Source organism: Eschrichtius robustus, chromosome X (genome assembly GCF_028021215.1).
Source record: "Eschrichtius robustus isolate mEscRob2 chromosome X, mEscRob2.pri, whole genome shotgun sequence".
Taxonomy (NCBI): Eukaryota; Metazoa; Chordata; class Mammalia; order Artiodactyla; family Eschrichtiidae; genus Eschrichtius; species Eschrichtius robustus.
The window spans coordinates 134667205-134688014 of NC_090845.1; the positions used below are offsets into that span (position 1 = coordinate 134667205).

At 56.0% G+C, this 20810-nt stretch overlaps 1 protein-coding gene across 3 annotated transcripts; it reads right to left on the bottom strand.

Annotated features, from left to right (window-relative positions):
* Positions 1 to 8824: 8824 nt before the first annotated feature.
* On the bottom strand, positions 8825 to 17035 carry IRAK1 (interleukin 1 receptor associated kinase 1). 3 transcript variants are annotated; one of them, XM_068533431.1, is made up of 14 exons: positions 16885 to 17035; positions 16624 to 16791; positions 16357 to 16488; positions 16134 to 16237; positions 15794 to 15982; positions 15579 to 15643; positions 15281 to 15395; positions 14483 to 14601; positions 13786 to 13993; positions 13388 to 13453; positions 11950 to 12186; positions 10971 to 11406; positions 10328 to 10471; positions 8825 to 9914 (listed from the first exon to the last, which is right to left on the bottom strand). In XM_068533431.1, exons 1-14 carry the CDS (start codon positions 17018 to 17020, stop codon positions 9853 to 9855), a joined length of 2181 nt encoding a protein of 726 aa, XP_068389532.1. In that variant the 5' UTR covers positions 17021 to 17035; the 3' UTR covers positions 8825 to 9852. The 3 variants fall into 3 exon arrangements, with proteins under 3 accessions (XP_068389532.1, XP_068389530.1, XP_068389531.1); XM_068533429.1 differs by having other exon boundaries at positions 15579 to 15982; XM_068533430.1 differs by having other exon boundaries at positions 16624 to 17035.
* Between the last annotated feature and the right edge of the window lie 3775 nt (positions 17036 to 20810).

Sequence of the window (20810 nt, forward strand, 5' to 3'; positions counted from 1 at the left end):
CAGGCAGCTGCAGCCAGCCGTGACAGAGCTGACGACGGTTTGGCCAAGGCAGGGCCATGGAGATGGAACGAGGCAGAGGGGAGAAATCTACAATGTGGAAGAAGATAAGATGTGTTGGTTAGCTGGTGTGAGCGAAGGAATGGGAGGCGTCAAGAAAAACTTCTGGCGACTTCTTCTGATTCTGGCCATGACTGATAGAGTATATCAGACTAACTCTCACTGAAAACTGCTAGAGAAGCTGGACAAAATGTATATTTTTAAAGAACCATTTGAAGGCACCAGAGAACAAGCAAGCAGCAAAGGCCTGACTTGAGGGGCTACAATCCTTGAGATGAGGGTGCAGGCAAGAGTCACCCTGGCTGGTTCTCAAGCAGCAGAGGAAAGAGGACAGAAGCAATATTTGAAGAGATAGTGGCCGGGAATTTTCCACAAGTGACAGAAAGACATCAAACCCCAGGTTCAAGGAGGTTACAAACATTAAGCAACACAGACACCAAGAAAATCACAGCTAGGCACGAAGTGCGTCACACAGTCAGACCGTTGAAAATCCAAGACAGAGAAGAACTACTGAAAGCACCTAGAGGGAAACAAAACATTGACTGCAGAAGCAATGTAGTAAGACTGATGATGGCTTTTCAACAGAAGTAATGAAAGGTGATGGGATAACATATTTAAAAGTGCTGAAAGAGAAAAACTGCCAACCTGGAGTTCTATACCGAGCAAAATCGCCTTTAAAGATGAAGGCAAAATAAATACATTTCAGGCAAACGTTGGGGCAACTCAACGCCAGCCTACCTGTCCTGTAAGAAATATTGCAGGTAGTTCTTCAGGCTGAAGGAAAATGACCCTGCACGTGCAAGGATGTTCAACGTCATTAGTCACTAAGGAAGTAGAAACCCAAACTTCAATTAGCTAGTCCTTCACACCTACTAGAATGGCTATCATCGAAAGGACAGACAGTAACGTGGGGCTGGTGAGGACATGGACAGATTAGAGCCCTCACAGGTTGCTGGTGTGGCTGTAAAATGGCGCAGCCCTTGTGGAAATAGACAGGTCCTCAAAATGTTACACATACGTTACCATATCACCTAGCAACCCCACTCCCAGAGGAATGAAACACAGCCACAGGAAAACTTATACACAAATGTTCATAGCGGCACTATTCATAGCAGCCCCAAAGTGGAAACAACCCACATTCCCATCTATGGAAGAATGGATAAACAAAATGTGGTCTCGGGACTTCACTGGTGGTGCAGTGGTTAAGAATCTGCCTGCCAGCGCAGGGGACACGGGTTCGAGTCCTGGTCTGGGAAGATCCCACATGCCGCGGAGCCACTAAGCCCGTGCACCACAACTACTGAGCCTGCGCTCTAGAGCCCGCGAGCCACAACTGCTGAAGCCTGCACACCACAACTACTGAAGTCCGTGCGCCTACAGCCCGTGCTCCGCAACAAGAGAAGCCACCGTAACGAGAAGCTCGCGCACCGCAACGAAGAGTAGCCCCGGCTCGCCGCAACTAGAGAAAGCCCACGCGCAGCAACAAAGACCCAATGCAGCCAAAAATAAATAAATTTATAAAAAATTAAAAAATGAAGCGTTATTCCAAAAGTACTGACGTCTAGGCCATGGGCCCCACAGAGGGGTTTCCATGCTCGTTAATGGCCCCTATGGTGATGTTATCCTCTGATTATTTTCTTGACCTTATTTTCGGTCAAGAAATGAAATCATCTGAGAAAGAGAGCAAGGGAGGGAAGGAGGGATCCAGGGTGGAAGACCAGAGCTGCGGGAAGGCATGCAGAGCGTTAGGAGGGGACTCTATGAGGTAAACACAGCAGAAGTCAAACCACGCCAACGTGAAGACAGCAGCACCAGGGCAAGGGGGAGGGGTAAATGCAGGGCTGCACACCCGATCCGCAGGGTAACCCAAGAAGGATGACACCAGTGACACTGAAAGAAGGTGAGAAAGGAAAAAGGAAGGAACAAAGAGCAGATGGGACAACACGGCCATCTCAGGAGGGAGAATGGGCCGTCACTGGTTAGTGGGCACAGGGTTTATGTTGGAGATGATGAAAAAGTTTGGGGGTTTCGCTACTGGTGATGGTTACGCAACACTGTGAATGTATCCAGTGCTACTGAATCGGATCCAAATGGTTCACATGATAAATACTATGTCATGTGTATTTTACCACAACAAACACACACACAACCATATGGGCAATTACATTAAAATGCCAATGAAGGCATTGTCAGGCTGCATTAAATGGAAAAAAACCCCCGACAATATGTTGCTTAAAAGAGTCACGTTGTATTTTGAAAAAACAGCTATATTGAGGGAAAACTGACATAAAATCAACTGCACGTAGTTTAAAGCCTAGTCTTTGAAAGTTCTATCTGTGAAACCGTCACCACAATTGAGAGAATGGCCATATCCATGACCTCCAAAAGTTTCCTCTCGCCCCTGGTGACCCTTCCCTCCCGCCCCTCCCTCCCCGCCCCCCCAGGCAGCCACCTATCCGCCTCTGACGTTCATCATTAGTCATCGGGGAAATGCAAACTCAAACCACAACGAGTCTAAACCCTGTTAGAATGATTACAATGAAAACGTGCTGAGAACACCAAGTGCTGGCGAGGATGTGGAGCAACTGGAACTCTCACAAACTGCTGGGGAAGGGGGGTAAACTGGTACAGCCACGCGGGAAAACGTCTGTCAGGAATCTGCTAAAACTGACCGCACGCATCCCGCGTGACCCAGCCGTCCTGCTCCCAGTACGTATGCTTGGGCTACTCTGGTACTGCGTCACTCTAGCTAAACTGAAATGATGTTTCCCAGAGTCCCACTCCCTGTGTGGTCCCAGGTCAGGGTTGGCCACAGGAGAAATCTGCTTGGGATCTGGCAGGTGGGGGGCAGCAACCCCCAGCAGCACTTCCCACGGGTCCAAATTCCAGGCCAGCTGCGCGCCTGACTTTGTGCCGTGGGGTGCCCGCTTGTCTGCAGGCCACCTGCATCGCCAGCATTTGGATACAGCAAGAAAGATGCAGGCTCCATTCGGGTTTGCTCTCCCACGAACGGCTGTTTCTCCCTTCCAGAGGCCAGGGCTGCTGACCTGAGGCCCAACACCAGAGGCAGAAGCCACACAGCCTCATGTAGATTTGCAGGTCTAACCGTATCTGTAACGATTATTCTCTTACCAATAGTCGCTCTGCCTCTCGGCCTAAACCCTAACGGATGTAACATCCAAGAGGAAGGGGGGCATCCATAACCAAGACATGCATGAAAATGTCCAGGGAACCTTTACTTATACCAGCACCAAAGTGAAAACCCAGATGTCCGTGAAGGGGAGAAGGGACGAAATCGGTCTGTTTCTACAACAGAACACCCCTCGGGCATGAAAGCCCATCAGCTACGGCTGCTCGCAATAGCACGGCTGCATCTCAAAACTATGTGCTGAGCGAAAGCAGCTGGGCACGACAGGGCCCGCGCTACACGGTTCCATTTATGGGAAGTTCAAGAACACAGCGGACTCATCTATGTGTTTGCAGCCAGCCTAGTGCCCCTCTCGCATGAGGGACCTTTGCAGGGGGACGGAAATGCCCTTGGGCTGGTTTTCAACCCGTCCATGAATCTTGACACTCCTCCCATCAAAAGCTGGACTGTAATTCCTTTCCCCTCGAGGGTGCAGCAGAAAGCAGACCATGAAAGGTGACACAGCCTCCAGCAGGCTGTCTCAAGAGGTTCAGTCTTAGAAGCCAGCCCCATGCTGGGAAGAAGCCACACGGCCACAAGGAAGAGGTATGTGTAGGTGTCCTAGTCCCAGCAGGGTCCCTGCCTAACCACCAGCATCAACCACCAGACACGTGTGGGAGCCTCCGGATGGTGCCAGCAACCAGCCTTCTGGTCACTGCAGCTGACACTGAGTTGTCCCATCGGAGCCCCGCCCAGGTTGCAAGTTCACAGGCAAAGTTAATGTCATCGTTTCAGCCCCTCAACTTTGAGGTGGTTTGGAACAACAGATAACTGGTACCGACTTAGATCTCAGCAGTGGCTGTCACCTGGCTGTTTACAGCTATACAAAGTCAGTGAGCTAATGAAAGTAGATCCAGGAGGGAGGAAGAAATGGATCCTGCAGGAGAAAGATGGGGTGATCTTAGGACTGAAGAATTCCTCAGAAAAGAGGGGAAAGTTCCGATTCTGGCCAGAATAGCCCTGTCGTTGTGAACAACTAGGAAACAAGTCAAAATATGTGAAACAACTATTTTCAGATATCGGGCAACAGGCAGCGCAAGACTGTGATCAGAAGGCAAACACGTGTGGCGACCGCTATGCGCAGCCTGCACTTCCGCCTGGAGGTACTTTCCAGAATACGGTGCAGGAGGAGGGGGCTCCTGAGCAGAACCAATGGTCTCAGTTATTAGAGCTCACAAGCCAACAGCAGAGAAAAAACAGGATACCAGAAATATTTGATTAATCAAAAGAAATCAGGAATAGAGGAGAAAAGGAACAAAGAACAGATGGGACAAATAGAAAATAAATAGCAAGATGATAGACTTAAACCTAACCATCACATGTAAATGGATTAAACAGACCAATTAAAAGGCAGAGATTATGAGAGTGGTTAAAAAAGTAAGACTGAGGGACTTCCCTGGTGGCGCAGTGGTTAAGAATCCGCTTGCCTATGCAGGGGACACCGGTTCGAGCCCTGGTCCGGGAAGATCCCACATGCTGCGGAGCAACTAAGCCTGTTGGCCACAACTACTGAGCCTGTGCTCTAGAGCCCGCGAGCCACAACTACTGAGCCCGCATGCCACAACTACTGAAGCCCGCACGCCTAGAGTCGGTGCTCTGCAACAAGAGAAGCCACCTCAATGAGAAGCCCACGCACCGCAAAGAAGAGTAGCCCCTGCTCGCCGCAACTAGAGAAAGCCTGCATGCAGCAACGAAGACCCAACACAACCAAAAACAAATAAATAAATAAAATTGATTCTAAAAAAAAAAAAAAAGTAAGACTGAAAAAGAAACAGACAAAAAACAAAACAAAACAAAAAGTAACACCAAACCATATGCATCTATAACTGCACTTTAAATACAAAGACACAGATAGGTTAAAAGAACAGAACCGAAAAAGTTATACCACGGAACAAATCAGGCATAAGGAAGTTGGGAGTAGCCACTCCTATTCATACCAGATAAAGCAGGCGTCAAAAGAAAGCACATTACCAGAGATAAAGAGGGGCATTAAATGATAATAAAAGGGCCAATTTATCAAGAACACAACAATCCTAAATGTGTATGCACCCAATGATAGCTTCAAAATACATGCAGCAAAATCTGACAGAACTGAAAGGAGAAAGACAAATTCACAATTACAGTTGGAGGCTGCGATCATTTTCTCTCAGTCTGCCAGAGACTCGAACACTATCAACCACCTTGACCTAACTGACATTTACAGAACACTCCACCCGACTGCTGAACATATACTCTTTTCAAATACACATGGAACATTCACCAAGCTAAACCATACATTAAGCCATAAAACAAGTCTCAATAATCGTAAAAGAAATGCAACTATACGGAGTAAATTCTCTGACCACAACAGAATTAAAAACACATAAGAAAAAGATATCTGCAAAATTCTCAAATATTTGGAAACTAAATACACTTCTAAGTAAGATATTGGTTAAAGAAATAATCACAAGGAAAATTAGAAAACATTATGAACTGAATGATAATGAAAACAGAACTTATCCAAATGAGTAGAATGCAGCTAAAGGTGTTCTCAAAGGGAATTTATAGCTTCAAATGCTTATGTTAGAAAAAGAAAGGTTTAAAATCAGTGATTCAAGGTTATGCTTTAAGAAGCTGAAAAAAGATGAGCAAAATAAGATTTATTACTCCAAAACAAGTAAAAGAAAGGAAATGATAAAGAGTGGAAAATCACTAAAACAGAAAATGGGCAAACAATGGAGAAAAATCAGTGAAACCAATCTTGCTTCTTTGAAATGATCAATAAAATCGATAAGCCTCTATTTAGGCTGATCAAAAAAAAGGAAAGACAAAAATTACCAATATTGGGGATGAAAGAGGGGCTATTGCTATAGATCCTACAGACATAAAAGGGTAAGGGGGGATTATTAAGTTTATACCAACTTAGATGAAATGGGCAAATTCCTTGAAACACACAAGTTACAAAAACTGACCCATGAAGAAACAAAATCTGAAGGGCCTCGTATCTAATTAAAGAAATTGAACTTACAATGAAAAACCTTCCCACAAAGAAAACTCCAGGTGCAGATGACTTCACTGGTGAATCCATCAAACATTTAAAGAAGTAACACTGGGGACTTCCCTGGTGGTGCAGTGGCTAAGACTCTGAACCCCCAATGCAGGGGGCCCAGATTCGATCTCTGGTCAGGGAACTAGATCCCACCTGCATGCCGCAACTAAGGAGCCTGCCTGCTGCAGCTGAGACTTGGTGCAACCAAATAAATAAATATTGAAAAAAAAAAAAAGTAACACGAAGGATACACAAGCCCTTTAAGAACACAGGAGGAGGGCTTCCCTGGTGGCGCAGTGGTTGAGAGTCTGCCTGCCAGTGCAGGGGACATGGGTTCGAGCCCTGGTCCGGGAAGATCCCACACGCCGCGGAGCAACTGGGCCCGTGAGCCACAGCTACTGAGCCTGCGCGTCTGGAGCCTGTGCTCCGCAACAAGAGAGGCCGCGACAGTGAGAGGCCCGCGCACCGCATTGAAGAGTGGCCCCCACTTGCCGCAACTAGAGAAAGCCCTCGCACAGAAACAAAGACCCAACACAGCCATAAATAAATAAATAAATAAGTAAATTTAAAAAAATTAGCCAGGACATGGAAGCAACCTAAGTGTCCATCGACAGATGAATGGGTAAAGAAGATGTGGCACATATATACAATGGAATATTACTCAGCCATAAAAGGAAAAGAAATTGAGTTACTTGTAGTGAGGTGGATGGAGTTAGAGTCTGTCATACAGAGTGAAGTAAGTCAGAAAGAGAAAAACAAATACCGTATGCTGACACATATATATGGAATCTAAAAAGAAAAAAAAAAGGTCATGAAGAACCTAGGGGCAAGACGGCAATAAAGACGCAGACCTACTAGAGAATAGACTTGAGGACACGGGGAGGGGGAAGGGTAAGCTGGGACAAAGTGAGAGAGTGGCATGGACATATATACACTACCAAATGTAAAAGAGATAGCTAGTGGGAAGCAGCCGCATAGCACAGGGAGATCAGCTGGGTGCTTTGTGACCACCTAGAGGGGTGGGATAGGGAGGGTGGGAGGAAGGGAGACGCAAGAGGGAAGAGATATGGGAACATATGTATATGTATAACTGATTCACTTTGTTATAAAGCAGAAGCTAACACACCATTGTAAGGCAATTATACTCCAATAAAGATGTTAAAAAAAAAAAGAAACAAAAATATTTTAGCTTTTAACAAAATTGTCAGACATAGGGCTTCCCTGGTGGCGCAGTGGTTGAGAATCTGCCTGCTAATGCAGGGGACACGGGTTCGAGCCCTGGTCTGGGAAGATCCCACATGCCGGCGAGCGGCTGGGCCCGTGAGCCACAACTGCTGAGCCTGCGCGTCTGGAGCCCGTGCTCTGCAACAAGAGAGGCCGCGACAGTGAGAGGCCCGCGCACCGCGATGAAGAGTGGCCCCTGCTCGCCGCAACTGGAGAAAGCCCTCGCACAGAAACGAAGACCCGACACAGCCGTAAATAAATAAATAAATAAATGAATCATCACGTTTAAAAAAAAAAGAACACAGGCGAAGGAGACACCTTCCAACTTATTTTATGAGGCCCTGACACCAAAACCAGATAAAGATATTACCAGACAACTACAGATCAATACCCCTCATGAACACAGATGCAAAAATTCTCAAGAGATATTAGCAAATGGAATTCAGCAATATATAAAAGGATAACACATCACGACCAAGTGCTGTTTTTATCTAAGGAATACAAAGTTGGTTTAATATTGGAAAGTCAATTTATGGGGTTTTTACCACGTTGACAAAGTACATCTATGACAATCCCATAGGTAGCATCATACTTAATGGTGAAAGCCAACACTTTGCACCCTAACGTTGAGAACAAGGCAAGGATGTCCACTTTCACCGCTTCTATTCAACATTTGACCAGAGGCCCTAGCAAGTGTAACAAGGCAAGAAAAAGAAATGAGGGAATTCCCTGGCAGTCCAGTGGTTAGGACTCCGCGCTTTCACTGCCATGGGCCTGGGTTCAATCCCTGGTCAGGGAACCATGGTCCCGCAAGCTGCGCAGTGCAGCCAAATTAATTAATTAATTAATTAGAAAAGAAAAAGAACTGAAAGGCATACAGAACGGAAAGGAAGAGGTGAAACTGTCTTTATTTGCAGATGAGATGACTGTACGCATAAACTATCCCAAGGTATTCACCAAAAAACTACTAGAGCTAAGGTGTGAATTGAAGCCAAGGCCACAGAATGCAAAGCCAATATACAAAACTCAGTTGTGTTTCTATACACTGTTAATGATCAACTAGGAAACGAAATTAAAATACCATTTACAATAGCGTCAAAATCGATAAAATAGGGAAAATTTAACAACCTGTGAAAGTACTGCTGGGTAGTAGTGTTGTGGATCTGCCACCAGCATGGTGGCTTAATGGGAGTGGAAACAAGAACCTCCAGAGGGTGTGCGGGTGGGAGGCTGGGCTCTGGGTTTGGACAGTCAAGAACACTGAGATGAAAAGCTCTGGAAAAGCTCAAGGCTTTCAGTGCCACAAAGCCTACAAGTACAGCCAGAGATCAAAGTGTAAGTTTTTATTACTCCAGGACAACTTGGACTTCACCAATGCCTAGCTTCGTGGGGCATGTAGTGTGACTCATGATTGCAGACACAAAATCATTCGAAGCCTGTGCTACAGCCCTGGGCTACTTTCAAAGACATTCAGTTACAGGAACGCTGACTTGCTTCTAAAAATATGAGTCCCATTTTCATTTTCCTTCTTCTCTGTCTTGCTCCCAACTTCCTGCTGTCTTGGGGCTTCTCACTGTCCGGGTAACACAAGGCTGGGGCCTAGCCAAACCTGGGGTAGTGGCCCCTCTGTCACAAGCAGTGCCCGGGCCTGAGGCTGAGCCTGTGGCCTCTGGAGCCCGACCTGGCGCGGTGGCCCGTTAGGCTGGCTCCCGGCTCCCTGGGGAAGACTGCGGACGCCGGCCTGCTGGGAGGCGCTGCTGCACTCGCTGGGGCCTCCCAGGACGCCCGCTTCTAGTTAGTGGACTGAACCACGGGACAGCCGCACCTCACTTTCCCCTTCCCAATTACAAGCAGCTGGGAGGGCCCCTGGCCTCATCGGCCCCTGTCATCAGAGTGGCTGCTTTTCCCCAGGGCTTCAGCAGGGTCTGAAAAGAAGGGCTAAGGGCTGCTACTGTAGGCCTGGGCTGCAGAAGCTCCGCCCAACTCTCAGGGGAGCTGGCGCCCCGCTAGTCCCACTGGACCACTCACCTCTCCTCCTTGGCCTGTGTAGCCAGCAGCCTTCAGACCTGCCCTCCTCCCCGCCACCGGCCCCTCCAACGACATCGGCTTTCCTCTCCCGCGAATGCTGGCCTGAAGGCAGGCTGTTGAGATGTCCTGCCCTACTGACAGCCAGCAGCAGCCGGCCCGGGGGGCCCTGAGCCCTGCCTGTGCCCACGCCCCAAGAGCAGCAGGGCCACCACCTGCCCTCCTCTGCGAGGATGGAGCCCCCAAGGCTGCCGAGGGTTCGCGAGCTGTGAGAACTTCCAAGCATGAGAACTTTGACTTCCGGGTTTAGGGATCTGACCAGGCGGACAGTTCAGCTCTGAAACTCATCACTCTCTTCGGGCCCCTGCCTGTTCTGGTGCCCCAGGCCCAAGTCTGCAGAGGGGGGGGGAAGAAACGCCAGTCGGTTAGCAAACAGGAGGAGGCGCTCGAGGGCTGGGCTGCGCTTCCCCCTTGTCCCGGGGCGCTCTCTGGAATTAGCGATTTCTGTTCCTAAGCAGCACTTCTTCGAACAGCACCTGGAATGGACCGTGGCTGCGGGGGCTGCTGGTACCCCCAGGCTAAGGGAAGGTGCGTGTCGTCAGGAGGAGGAGAGGGAGCTGGGACAGGGCTGTACCCAGGATACACGACTTCCCAAAGGAGGCGTGGGGGCCGGCCGGGCTCCCGGCTGCCGTTCGAGGGGGTGACGGGCTCGGGGAGCGGGGGCCCCACCTGGGCCCCATCAGAACGAAGGCTCCGAGTGGCCCAGAGGCCAGCTGCCCGGCTGCAGAGCACGGTCCTGGGGGTACCTGGGAGGGAGCTAGACGATAGCAGCTGCAGGCTGTCTAGGACCCCATCCTCGTACAAGGCCAGCTTCTGCACCATCTTCTGTCGCGCCGGGTTGATGACAATCTGGGGGGGCGGTGACGACGAGGAGCTGCCCAAGAGCGGTCCTGGGGTGGAGAGAGGGCCCCCTGAGCCACAGGGGCCGATGGCCCTGGAATTCCCTGCCGACACTTCTGGCCCCATGAGCCTTCCCGGTCCCCAGCCCAGCTCCCTGCCCTTCGGAAGGACAGAGGTCCTCAGCGCTCTCTCTGAGAGCGGGGCCTGGAAGGGGCCGTGCCAGGGCCCTGGCTAGCTGCTGGGCCTGGAGCCTGGTCCTGGACTAGGCCTTCCTTGCCCCCGGCTTCCGGGGAGCAAGTTCCTGGCCTCTCCTCAGCCAGCTGGGGCCGCGGTCCGGGGAGATGAGACGGCACGGGACCGTCCTCGGTGGGCCTTTCCAAGGCCGGGTGGGGGGCCTCCCCAAGACAGTGGCCTGGAACTTGCTAAGGACACAGGGAGCTTAACGGTAGGCCCCAGTTCTCTCCTCCCAGAAGGCCGGGGGTGGGGAAGATGGGGACTGCCACCAAAGGAGGCCGCTGGTCCCTCTTCTGGGCACGTGTCCCCAGGTACCTTCCATAGCTGTGGGCTGGAGCCCCGGGCCGCTCCCCCAGCTCGACTCTCGGGTGGCATCCCCTTGAGTACAGCCAGGCTGCCCGAGGGGTGCTGGCGCCCACACGGCGGCCCCTGGGCCAGGGCTGCCTGGCTGGGCCGGGCCCGGGGGGCAGCTCGGGGTCAGGTGCCAGGAATGCAGGGCAGCAGATAGGCCGGACATGCTCTCGTCGCTCTCCACGGGCTGGTTGGCGCCTTTCTGCAGCCGCTCCGTAGCCTGGGCCAGGGCTCCCGAGGGCGCTGCCAGGGGCTGCCATGGGCTGGCACCGCTCAGGACACTGCCAGTGGTGGACACGTAGGAGTTCTCCTGAGGGGAAGGGGGGCTGCGGCTGGCGGCCTCTGGCTCCAGAGACGGCCCTGCCACTGCCGCCTGCAGCTTCTCCAGCCTCTGGTACACCTGCGAGGAGGGAGAGGGGCTCTCAGGGCGAGCGGCCCAGGATTGGCCGTGGAGACCAGTCACGGTCCTCACAGAAGGTAGTCAAACCGCACAGCGGCTCCGGGTCGTGGACGAAGAAGAGAGCTGTAGCCACCAAAGCTAAGGACTTAGAATGGCTTCTCTCTGTCTTCTAGGAAGCGAACCTCGCTGCCCTGATGCCCTCAAATGGGGCTTCTTCCTCTTCTCAGAGAGAAAGAGGTGGGTGATGGGGAGGGGACTCAAAAAGGTAGATGCAGTGGCGCAGCACACCCAGAAGGGGGCGCAGTAAAGCCTCTCGCCTCCCTCTGTGTACCAGGCGGGGTTCAGTGGAGCTCCGGCCACTCCTAGCAGAAGCACAGGCAGGCAAGGAACATTTGGAGACTTCCTCAAGAAAGAGGTCTGCGAGGTGCCGTGTTTGGCTCCCTACACGGCAGTGCCAGGAATGTGGCATTTCCAGCAGGCCACGGTCCCCCACGGGTGGCTGGCATCTCAGCTGCTTCCCTTCCCCCTGCCTCACAGGACTACCTGGGTCATGGGGGGTCTCCTCTTGGCCCGGCGGTGCAGGCAGCAGCAAGCCAGCTGGCCCAGGGCCAGGCCCAGCTCTGGTGGGCACGGCCCAGGCCTGGGGTCCAGGTGCTTCTTGTAGATCTGGGTGGCGATCGGGGCAGCCCAGGCATCTGCAGCCAGACCTGCTTGGAGTGTGGTCTGGGTGCTTTTCAGGGCCAGCCCAGCCTCCTCGGCTTCCTCTTCAACCAGGTCTTTCTGCGGGACACGTAACGTGAGTGTGGTCACTGGGGGCCATGCCTTCTGCTGCGGCCCCCAGACCCTCGTCGCTGGTGCCCAGTGGTGCCCCAGGCCCCAGGGATCCAGCCACACACACGGCACCCGGGCCCACTTTCACAGAGCTGACTTCCTGGGAGGGGAGAGGCGCCGACATGCCTCTTAACCAATGGAAACTGCGGCACGGAGGCCCACGGGGGTTTCAACTGGGGCCCAAGCAAGAGACACTTCAGCGGGGATCTAAAGGGATGAACTAGCCGGAGAGGGCGGAGCCGAGAGGGGTGGGAACAGGACCAGAGGCCACCTTGAGTTCTGACAGGGGAAGGACTGGGAGGAAAGACTGGGGTTGGGGGCGGGGGTGGCCTTTCAGGCAGAGGGAAAGGCTCTTACAAAGGCCCTGGGGCAGGCATCGGGGAGCCGGCCCGAGTCTGGAGGACAGAGAGGGGGCTGGTGGCGGGCAGGTAAAGGGGCTTCCACAGTCTCCTCACGGTTACGAAAGATCACTCTGGCTGTGGCACAGAGAACCAGCGGTCAGGCCCGAGGAGTGTGGTGCGCTGCTCGAGGCGGTGCTGACACCGGGCGGAGCGGCCCACGTGGAGGACGTCTCCTGTTTGGCTGCCCGGCTCTGGCACAGACCCACCAAGACCCGGCAACGGACAGAAATAGCCCCAAGCCCGGAGCAGAAGGCCAGGAAACACACCAGCTTGTAAAGCGTGAAGCACACGCGCCGACTGAGCGGAGAGCGAGCGGAGACGGGCCTGGCGAGGAGATGGTCAGGCCCCGGGCAGCTTGGACCTGCTCCACAGCACCCGGGAGGGCTTCTCAGAGGCGGCCCCATTCTCTGCCACAGCTTCCCCCGTCCCCACGCGCCCGCCCTGTTCTGTTTTCCACTGTGGCTGGGGCCCTCCTTGCCCACCCGCAGCCCAGGCGGGGTCTAGAAAGGCCCACTGCATCCAAGAGGACAGACAGGTTTCTCCTCGGCAAGGTAAATGAAGCCGTCTGGGGTCCTGCCTATTTTCAAGGATGAGTCAGCAGCGGCAGAGGCTGGCTCCCGTGGGGCACTGCGTTCCAGATCATTCCGCCCTCCGGCTCTACACCTGTCTGTCGCCAGGAGCAGCAACTCCCGGCCTCCCTCTCTCCCTCCCCGCCTGCCTTTCTCCCTGCCCTGCCTCGGGAGGCTCACCAGGTACTTGGTCTGGGCACCGTGCATCCTCACAGCCCTCTGGCCAGCCAGGGTCTCCAGCACCACCTGGAGAGAGGACAGGCTGGAGGGCGGGGCAGGCAGGGCCACTGGGTGGGGAGGGGCGCACAGTGGACGGGGGTGCCCACCCCAAAGAGGCTGCTGGGCGCGGACCGGGGCTGACAGGGGCACATCCCTCAGACAGGCACACGACGACCGACTCCCGGCAGGGACAGAGCCGCAGCCGTGGGACTAAAGCTCTGGCGGTTTGGAGGGCCCACTTGAAACAAAAGGATTCAAAACTACAAACGTGAAACGAGGTGCGGGACCGAGGAAGTGGCCCGCACCGGGGAGGGCGGGGCCCTGGAGCTGAAGCTCCAACAGAGGGCCCAGGGGCTCACCACGCCGAAACTGAAGGTGTCGGTCTCCACGGCCAGCCTCCCCGTCTTGACGTACTCCTCGGGCAGGTACGCCAGGGTGCCGCGCACAGTCCGAGTCTGGGCCACAGCGCTGCTCCGGCTGGGGTTGGCGCCTGCAAACCGGCTGAGACGGGCCAGGCCAAAGTCTCCCAGCTTGGGCATCAGTCTCTCATCCAGAAGGACGTTGGAACTTGGGGAGGGAAGGGAGTGGTGTCGGCCCGGCCTTGGCCCTGGCCTCACTCCGTGACCCCCCCCACCTGCCTGGTCGTGACAAAATCAGACTGCCGACTTGCACCTCGCCCACAGACAGTGGCTGGTGCGCCTGCGCGTCCCAGCCACCTGGGGCTCCGAGCACGTGGCCCCCAGAGCACGCTCACACAGCTCAGCCCCTGTTCATCAGTGGGGCCCGTCCTTGGCCTCTGCTTCCACACCTGTCCCACGCCGGGTACTCAGAGCCCCCAGCCCTGACGTCCCCCACCTGAGTCTCGAGCGGGAGAGGGTAGGCCTACTCTCATGGGGGGCGCTCAGGTCAAGGCTTCTTGGGCCCAGACAGCGGGCCGTGGCGAGCAGGCACCACGGCTCCCTGCCGGCGGAAGGTTTGGGAGCAACACCCCTTGCCGTAGACTATGTTCCTGCCACTCTGAGAGGCCCCGGGGGCCTGGCTGTGTCCCCTCCTCACCTCTTGACATCTCCGTGGATGAGGCTGGGGCTGTCTTGATGTAAAAACTGAATTGCCCGGGCCGTGCCCAGAAGGATGTCCAGTCGCTGAGGCCAGGAGAGAGGGGACCAGGCCTGGGTCTGGAAGTGCAGAAGGAGCAAAGGGGCAGAGGGGAGGCTGCGGGCCACTGTTCTTTGACCCCCATCCTTCCCTCCACCTGTCACCAAGGGGTCTGGACGAGCAGTTGACTCTCTGGGCCTCAGTTTCCCCTTCTGGAAAATGAGGAGCAAAGTCTCCAGGAGCTACTTCAGAAGAGAGTGGAGACTAAGCTCCTGCGGTGCTCTCTCTGCACAGCGCACGGGGCCGGGATCATGCCCTGGGGACCCCTCACAGACTCTGGCAGTCCTGGCTCTGGGGTGATCAGGATGTCGTCGGAGGCTCTCTCCCCGCCTCCCCACACACAGCACGCTTATCCTGAGCCCTTCAGCGTGAGGTTAGAGATGCTCCTGCCCTGTGTTCGGTTAGCCCTTGCGTCTTGCGGGTGCCTCCCTAGATGGGGCCCCGGTGCTGTCCATCGCCTCCTTCCCTCAGGGCAATGCTGACGCGACCCTTCCGCTACCCTGCTTGCAAAGGGGAGAAGCCCGAGTCAAGCTACTCCGAGTTCCAGAACCCCCTTTCAGAGGCACCACGAGCCAGGCCTCTGGGCATGCGGGAGCAGCAGGGAGGGGCCCCGGTCGCAGAGGCCGAGAGCCCAGGCCCCGTGTCCCGCTCTGCCCGGGTGCCAAGTGTGATGCAACGTGCCAGGCCAGGTAAGGCTACCTGGACGTGGAGGCGGTCTTCCAGGGAGCCGTTGGGCAGGAAGCCATAGACAAGGCAGTAGAAGCCACTCTGAGCACAGTAGCCTGCAAAGTCCACGATGTTTGGGTGACGAAACCTGCTTGAAAAAGTGGGGTCTGAGCACTTTGGCCCCCAGCATCTACCACGCCTTCCATCTGGCCATCGTGGGGACAGTCCCTGCCGGTTCCTCAGCTAGCCTGAGCCTGGCAGCCTTTGGGAGACACACGGTCCCGGTGGGCCTGTCCCGCTGCCCGCACCACGAGGGACGCCACAGGCTCACCGCGACAGCTGCTCCACTTCGGTCCGAAAGCTCTGCTTCACCGTGGTCCACTCCAGGTCTGCCTCCTGTTTTGGGCCCAGAACAAGCAAGGGGCGGGGGCCTTGGACTGGGAAATCAGAGGGCTGAAGGAGCCGTGTGGGGTAGTGGGGGGAGGGCCAGAAAAGTGAGGGTCGGCTAACAGCCTTCCAGAGCCTTTGCCTGGACGCTACACACACCTCCTTCAGCCTCTTCACAGCATATACCGTGTTCCTCATCACGGCCCGGTACACACACCCAAAGCCGCCCTCCCCGATCTTCAGCTCCTCTGAGAAGTCATGGGTGCCCTGGCAAATCTCATGGAGGGGCCAGCAGAACGAAGAGGAGTGGGCCCCCTGCAGGAGGGACACTGGGCTCTCCGGGCTCCGCTGTGGGAAGAGACCCCAGATCAGGTGAGGTCCCGCCTCCTCCCCTCTGCCTAGCCCACCCCTGCTGGGCTGGCTGGGGCTCCCCAGTGTACCAAAGGCTGCCTTCTCACTGCTTGTCTCAAACCTCTGGGTGGGGGCAGGACCCACCTACCTTGATACAGGAAGGGGCTGGCGACGGCAGTGGTGGCTGGAGGGCAGCAGGGCTTGGGACAGGGCCGAGCTCGGGATCAGAATGAGCCTGGGAGCCTGGAAAAGCTTCATAAAGACACCAGTGAGAGGCAGGCAGAGACCAGTGGCCGGATCTACAGCTGTGGCCAGTGTCAAGGGGCTCCTTTCCTCAGGTTCATCAGGCCAACCCCCGGGAGCCGCCTTACCTGGTGAGAGGAGGGTGGAGGCCGACGAGTGCAACTTCTGGGGGCTGGGGGCCGCGGCCTCAGAAGGCGCAGAGATGCTGGTAGGCCTCGGGGCGGTGGCGCTGGGGGGCAGAAGGGGGGCGGGAGGGTGCCCTGGGAAGCAGAGGAAGGAAAGGGCTGTTAGGCCCAGGCGGGGGGGGAGGAGCTCCAGGGGAGGCCCTGGGCGGCCCCCCTCCCGAGGTCCTGGGGGTTCTGGGAGTCCCGGGGGCTCCGGGGCCGCGCGCTCACATGCCGTGATGATGTCCCGCGCGCGGAGCAGCTGCAGGTGCGTGAGGATGCGCACGAGGTCGGCCACGCGGGCGTTGCGGTTGATCCAGGGCCACAGGACGCTGGCCGTGCGCTGCCCGGAGCGCTCGCACAGCCGCAGCTCGGTCTGGTCGCGTACGATCAGGGCGGCTGCGGGGCGGGGGTGCGTCAGGCCGGGGCGCCCGGGCCCCGCGCGCCCCCCGCCCCGCCCCGCCCCGACCCCGCCAGCCCGCCACCACCCACCGAACTGGCACCAGTCGGCGGGCTCCAGGGCGTCCATCACTTTGTAGAAGCGGCACATGACCCAGGGCGGCACCTCGTACAGGAAGTGCTGCGCGCCGGGGACCGCGGGGTCTCCCGGGCCCGGCCCCCCGGCCATGGCCGCCGCCGCCGCCGCCGCCGCCGCCGCCGCCGCCGGGCCGGGGCCTCTCGGGGCCGCGGCGGGCGCGAGCCTCGGCCGGCCGAGTCCGCGGACACTGACTCACTTCCCCTTTAAGCCGGCCTCGTGCGTCGCCCGGCGGGGCGGAAGGGGCGGTGCCCGGGCCCTCCGCCAGGTCCCCCGCCGCCGCCGCCGCCGTCACGAGCCCCGGCCACACGGGGGCGCCGCGCGCGGTCACTCCCGGCGGAGGCAGCGCCCCCGAGCCCGGCGAGGAGGGCGGGGCGGGCTGCCGGGAGGAGGAGCCGTCTGAGCAGGGCCCCAAGGGCTGGAGGAGAGCGGTTCTCGGCCCGGGGGACGACGGGCAGGGCGAAGGCGTTCCAGAAAGGCTAGAAGCGGGCCTTGTGAGAGACGCTGGGAGGTCCTCTTCAGAAGTTTCGGTTTCATGCGGGAGGCTGTGGAGAGTGGTCAAGAGATCCAGGTGGGACAGGGTCAGATGGTGTCACACAAAGGCTCCCGGCTGACTCCACTCAGCTGGCCGCGAGGCTGGGTGCAGGAAGAACGGTCTGGAAGCTCAGAGCATCTCCACCCACCTCCTGGGCCCTGGATCCCATCTTTTCCGCTCCTTCAGGAACCTGCGCTAGCGATTGTTAGGTCTTTGCAGTCTCTGCCATCTTTCCTTCTTCGCTGGCTCCTTCCCACTAGCACATAAAACGTGTTTACATGTCTTAGAAACAGGCCTTCAGCTCTGGCTGTCCCTCCTCTCTCTTGTCACACGTGAGGATGGCAGGCTCCGGCTGCTCCCACTCTCTTTTCTGAAGCAGTCACCAGGCACCAAGCTCCGTTCCCAGCCTGACGTCTCCCCACCTTCATCCCACCAGGCTCTGCAGCCGCTGACTTCTCTGGACTCTCTGTTCCCTACCCTGCTGCAGCAGCCACCATTTTCCTGTCACCCCCCCTGAACTTCTCTGGAGTCCGTCTCTTCCCCACAGGCCCACTGCCCTCTACTACCTCCTACCTAGATGAACCTAGATCAGCTGGCTTCCCAGAGGCTTCCCTGCCTCATCTCTGCCTGAGGGGTCTTCCTTAGGGACAGATCACTCCACACCGACTTCCTGCTGAAGACCTTCCCTCGGTTCCCGAGGCCCTCCGATGGGATCCCGGCTTTTCCGCACGGGCTCCACCGTTGTCACGATGTGGCCCCTTCCTGCCCACCTCTGTCTGGCTCTTTGCACACATCAGCAGCCTTAAGCCATCCAGAACTCGGGGTTCCAAGAGTGCGCCAGGGCTCCCGCACCCACGAGTTTGCACCTGTAGCTCCGGGACCCTCACGCGAAGGTGGAGCTCAAGCAGCCCCTCAGGCGGAGCTGCCCGCAGCCCCTGCTGTGCCTGGCATCCCTGGTGTGTCCTTCTTCAGCCTCGGCACTCATCTGCCTCCCCCACCAGAGGGGGGAAGACCCCCCCCCCACCCCAAAGCAGTAAGGGTGCCTTCCTCTTTTGTTTCTCCAGCTGGATGCATGCTTGAAAGGCAGCAGGTCTTCCCTGGCCACCCCCTTGCCCTCTGGATCCTGACCCCAGAGGGCTACTACCCCCCTCCCCGCCCCCAGGCTGTCCGTCCACAGACTTATTTAGGGCTCTTTCCAGAAAACAGGTCCGCCCAAGATGGGCCTCCGTTGCAGCCTCTTCCTAGAAGCTGCAGCCAACGCCGGCCACTCCCAAAGAGGAGGCCAGCCACACCCTGAGCCCCAGTGGCTTCCCACGGGGACAGCCCTTACCGAGACTACCGAGCGGAGGATGGGAAATTACTGGGCATGCACACACTGAGGGAACAGGGACTTACTTGGTCCTACTTGCTCACTGCTGGACTGCAGCTCCTGGGACAGCCCTGGCACCCGAGGGAAGCTCAGTACGCACACAGGTGAATTTCAACCCTTTGTTTGAATGTTCCAGGCCAGGACTGTCTCGTGCTCCTCCCAGTAGGTGTGTCCACATGTGCTTGTGATTCTGGACTCGGAGCACTTGTCATCCGCTCCAGGCCATCGACAGCCTGATGGAGGACGGCTGTGGGGATGCCGCCAGCTCCTGAGCGCCCACAGCCTCACGGGAAGCCAGGGAACACGGGCAGCCGGAGCCAGGTCAGCAGAGGCCATGGGAGGGTCTCGGGCGGGAGGCACCAGAGGAGTCAGAGCTGGGGGTGAGGGGCTGGGGGGTTTCCAAAAGCACCTCGGCACATCCGGCACATCCAGGACGACGGGACAGCCCTGCCCTGGCCCTCGGGGAGCCCTGAGAGGGGCCGGTGCGGGGCGCAGGCTGCCCTTTCCTCCCGTGGCCGCCCCCAAAAGCGGCTGGCTGCTGCGTGTTCGGGGACAGCCAGAGTGGATCAGGAAATGCACCACCGTGCTGTCCTAGGAGCTGTCTGATAATGAAAGCCCAGACCTGGAGTCACTTTCACAGAGAGATTTATCGAGAATGCTAACAGCACAGGATACAGTACTTCCCAACAAAAGGTGCGAACGCGTCACTTAGAAAGGCATGCTGAGTATTCTTGGCTTTCACACGTATTAAAAAACTTACAAAAATAAAATAAAACTGCGTGCTGCCCATCTTTTCAAATAGTAAAAGAACCTTATGAAAAAATCACTTGATTTTACAACAAAAGACACAAACGGACATTTTTATGTAAATTTATAAGGCAAACTCTTTATATAATAAATAGGTTACAGGGATTCAGTGGGGGGGTGTTTTTGAAACGTATACAGGTACATTCAGACAGGTTTACTGAAATGGTACAAATTTCCTTAATAAATTGCCTTTTGTTTTTAAATATATCAGTGCTTTCAGTCATTTGGCTATACACAAAGAACCTTTTTTTGAACACTACAAAAAAGCAATCAATATTTTTTGTTTTTAAAACGACCTACTTATTTTTCTAAAGTAATTGTCCCAAAACACAAAAACTGAAGGTGAATGCGATAGAGGGCTTCTGGAGACATCTCCAGCCAAGTCTGTCCTGGGCGGCTCCCCACGCCCCACGCACACCTCTCCTGCCCTTGCTCGGGCTCCTGGGCTTCGGGGCTGGAGCCAGCTCCCTCTGCACAGGGCGACCTGTGTCCCTGTGACTCAGGAGGGGGCAGCAGCCCTGCCTGGTTCTTCCCACTCCTAAGCCCCATGCACAAATGGCCACTAGGGTCAGCACTGTTCTTGCCTTTCAGAGGAGGGGCCCCCCGGGCGCTAAGGGAGCACACGTCCGTCCCTGTTCCGTCAGCCCTAAACAATGGGAGGTAAACGGCTTCTTTGAGGATCGGGTTTTGCCATGAAACAAGAAGGGGGTTTCTCACGTCCGAATTTTGCTGGGGATCGGATGACAGCAAAGGGAGTGTGCCCCCCTCCACCATCATCTTCTCGTCCGGGAAAGCAGGGGAATCGAGAGGTCACGTTAGTGTCGTGCACTGCGGGATGGGGTGGGATGTAATGATGGTGCCCTGAACAGTAATGCCCACCCTGAACAGTAATGCCCTGTCAACATACACCTGACCTGTGGCCTCGGTGGAGGTCTCCAGGGAGATGGCCATCCTCTGGCTGAGCCCCGCCCCTCAGGCCCACCCCAGCCTTCTCCCCCCACCCCGAGGCGAGGTTGGCTGTGCTCACACCCCTCCTGGCTCCCCTTGCAGGAACATCAACCTTGTCTGTCCTTAAAAAATAATAATGATGCTAATAATCTGGCGGGGGGGGGGCGCAAAAGAATTCACTGAGTGGAACAAAACCTGGTTTTGCTCTGACTTCGCAAATGGCA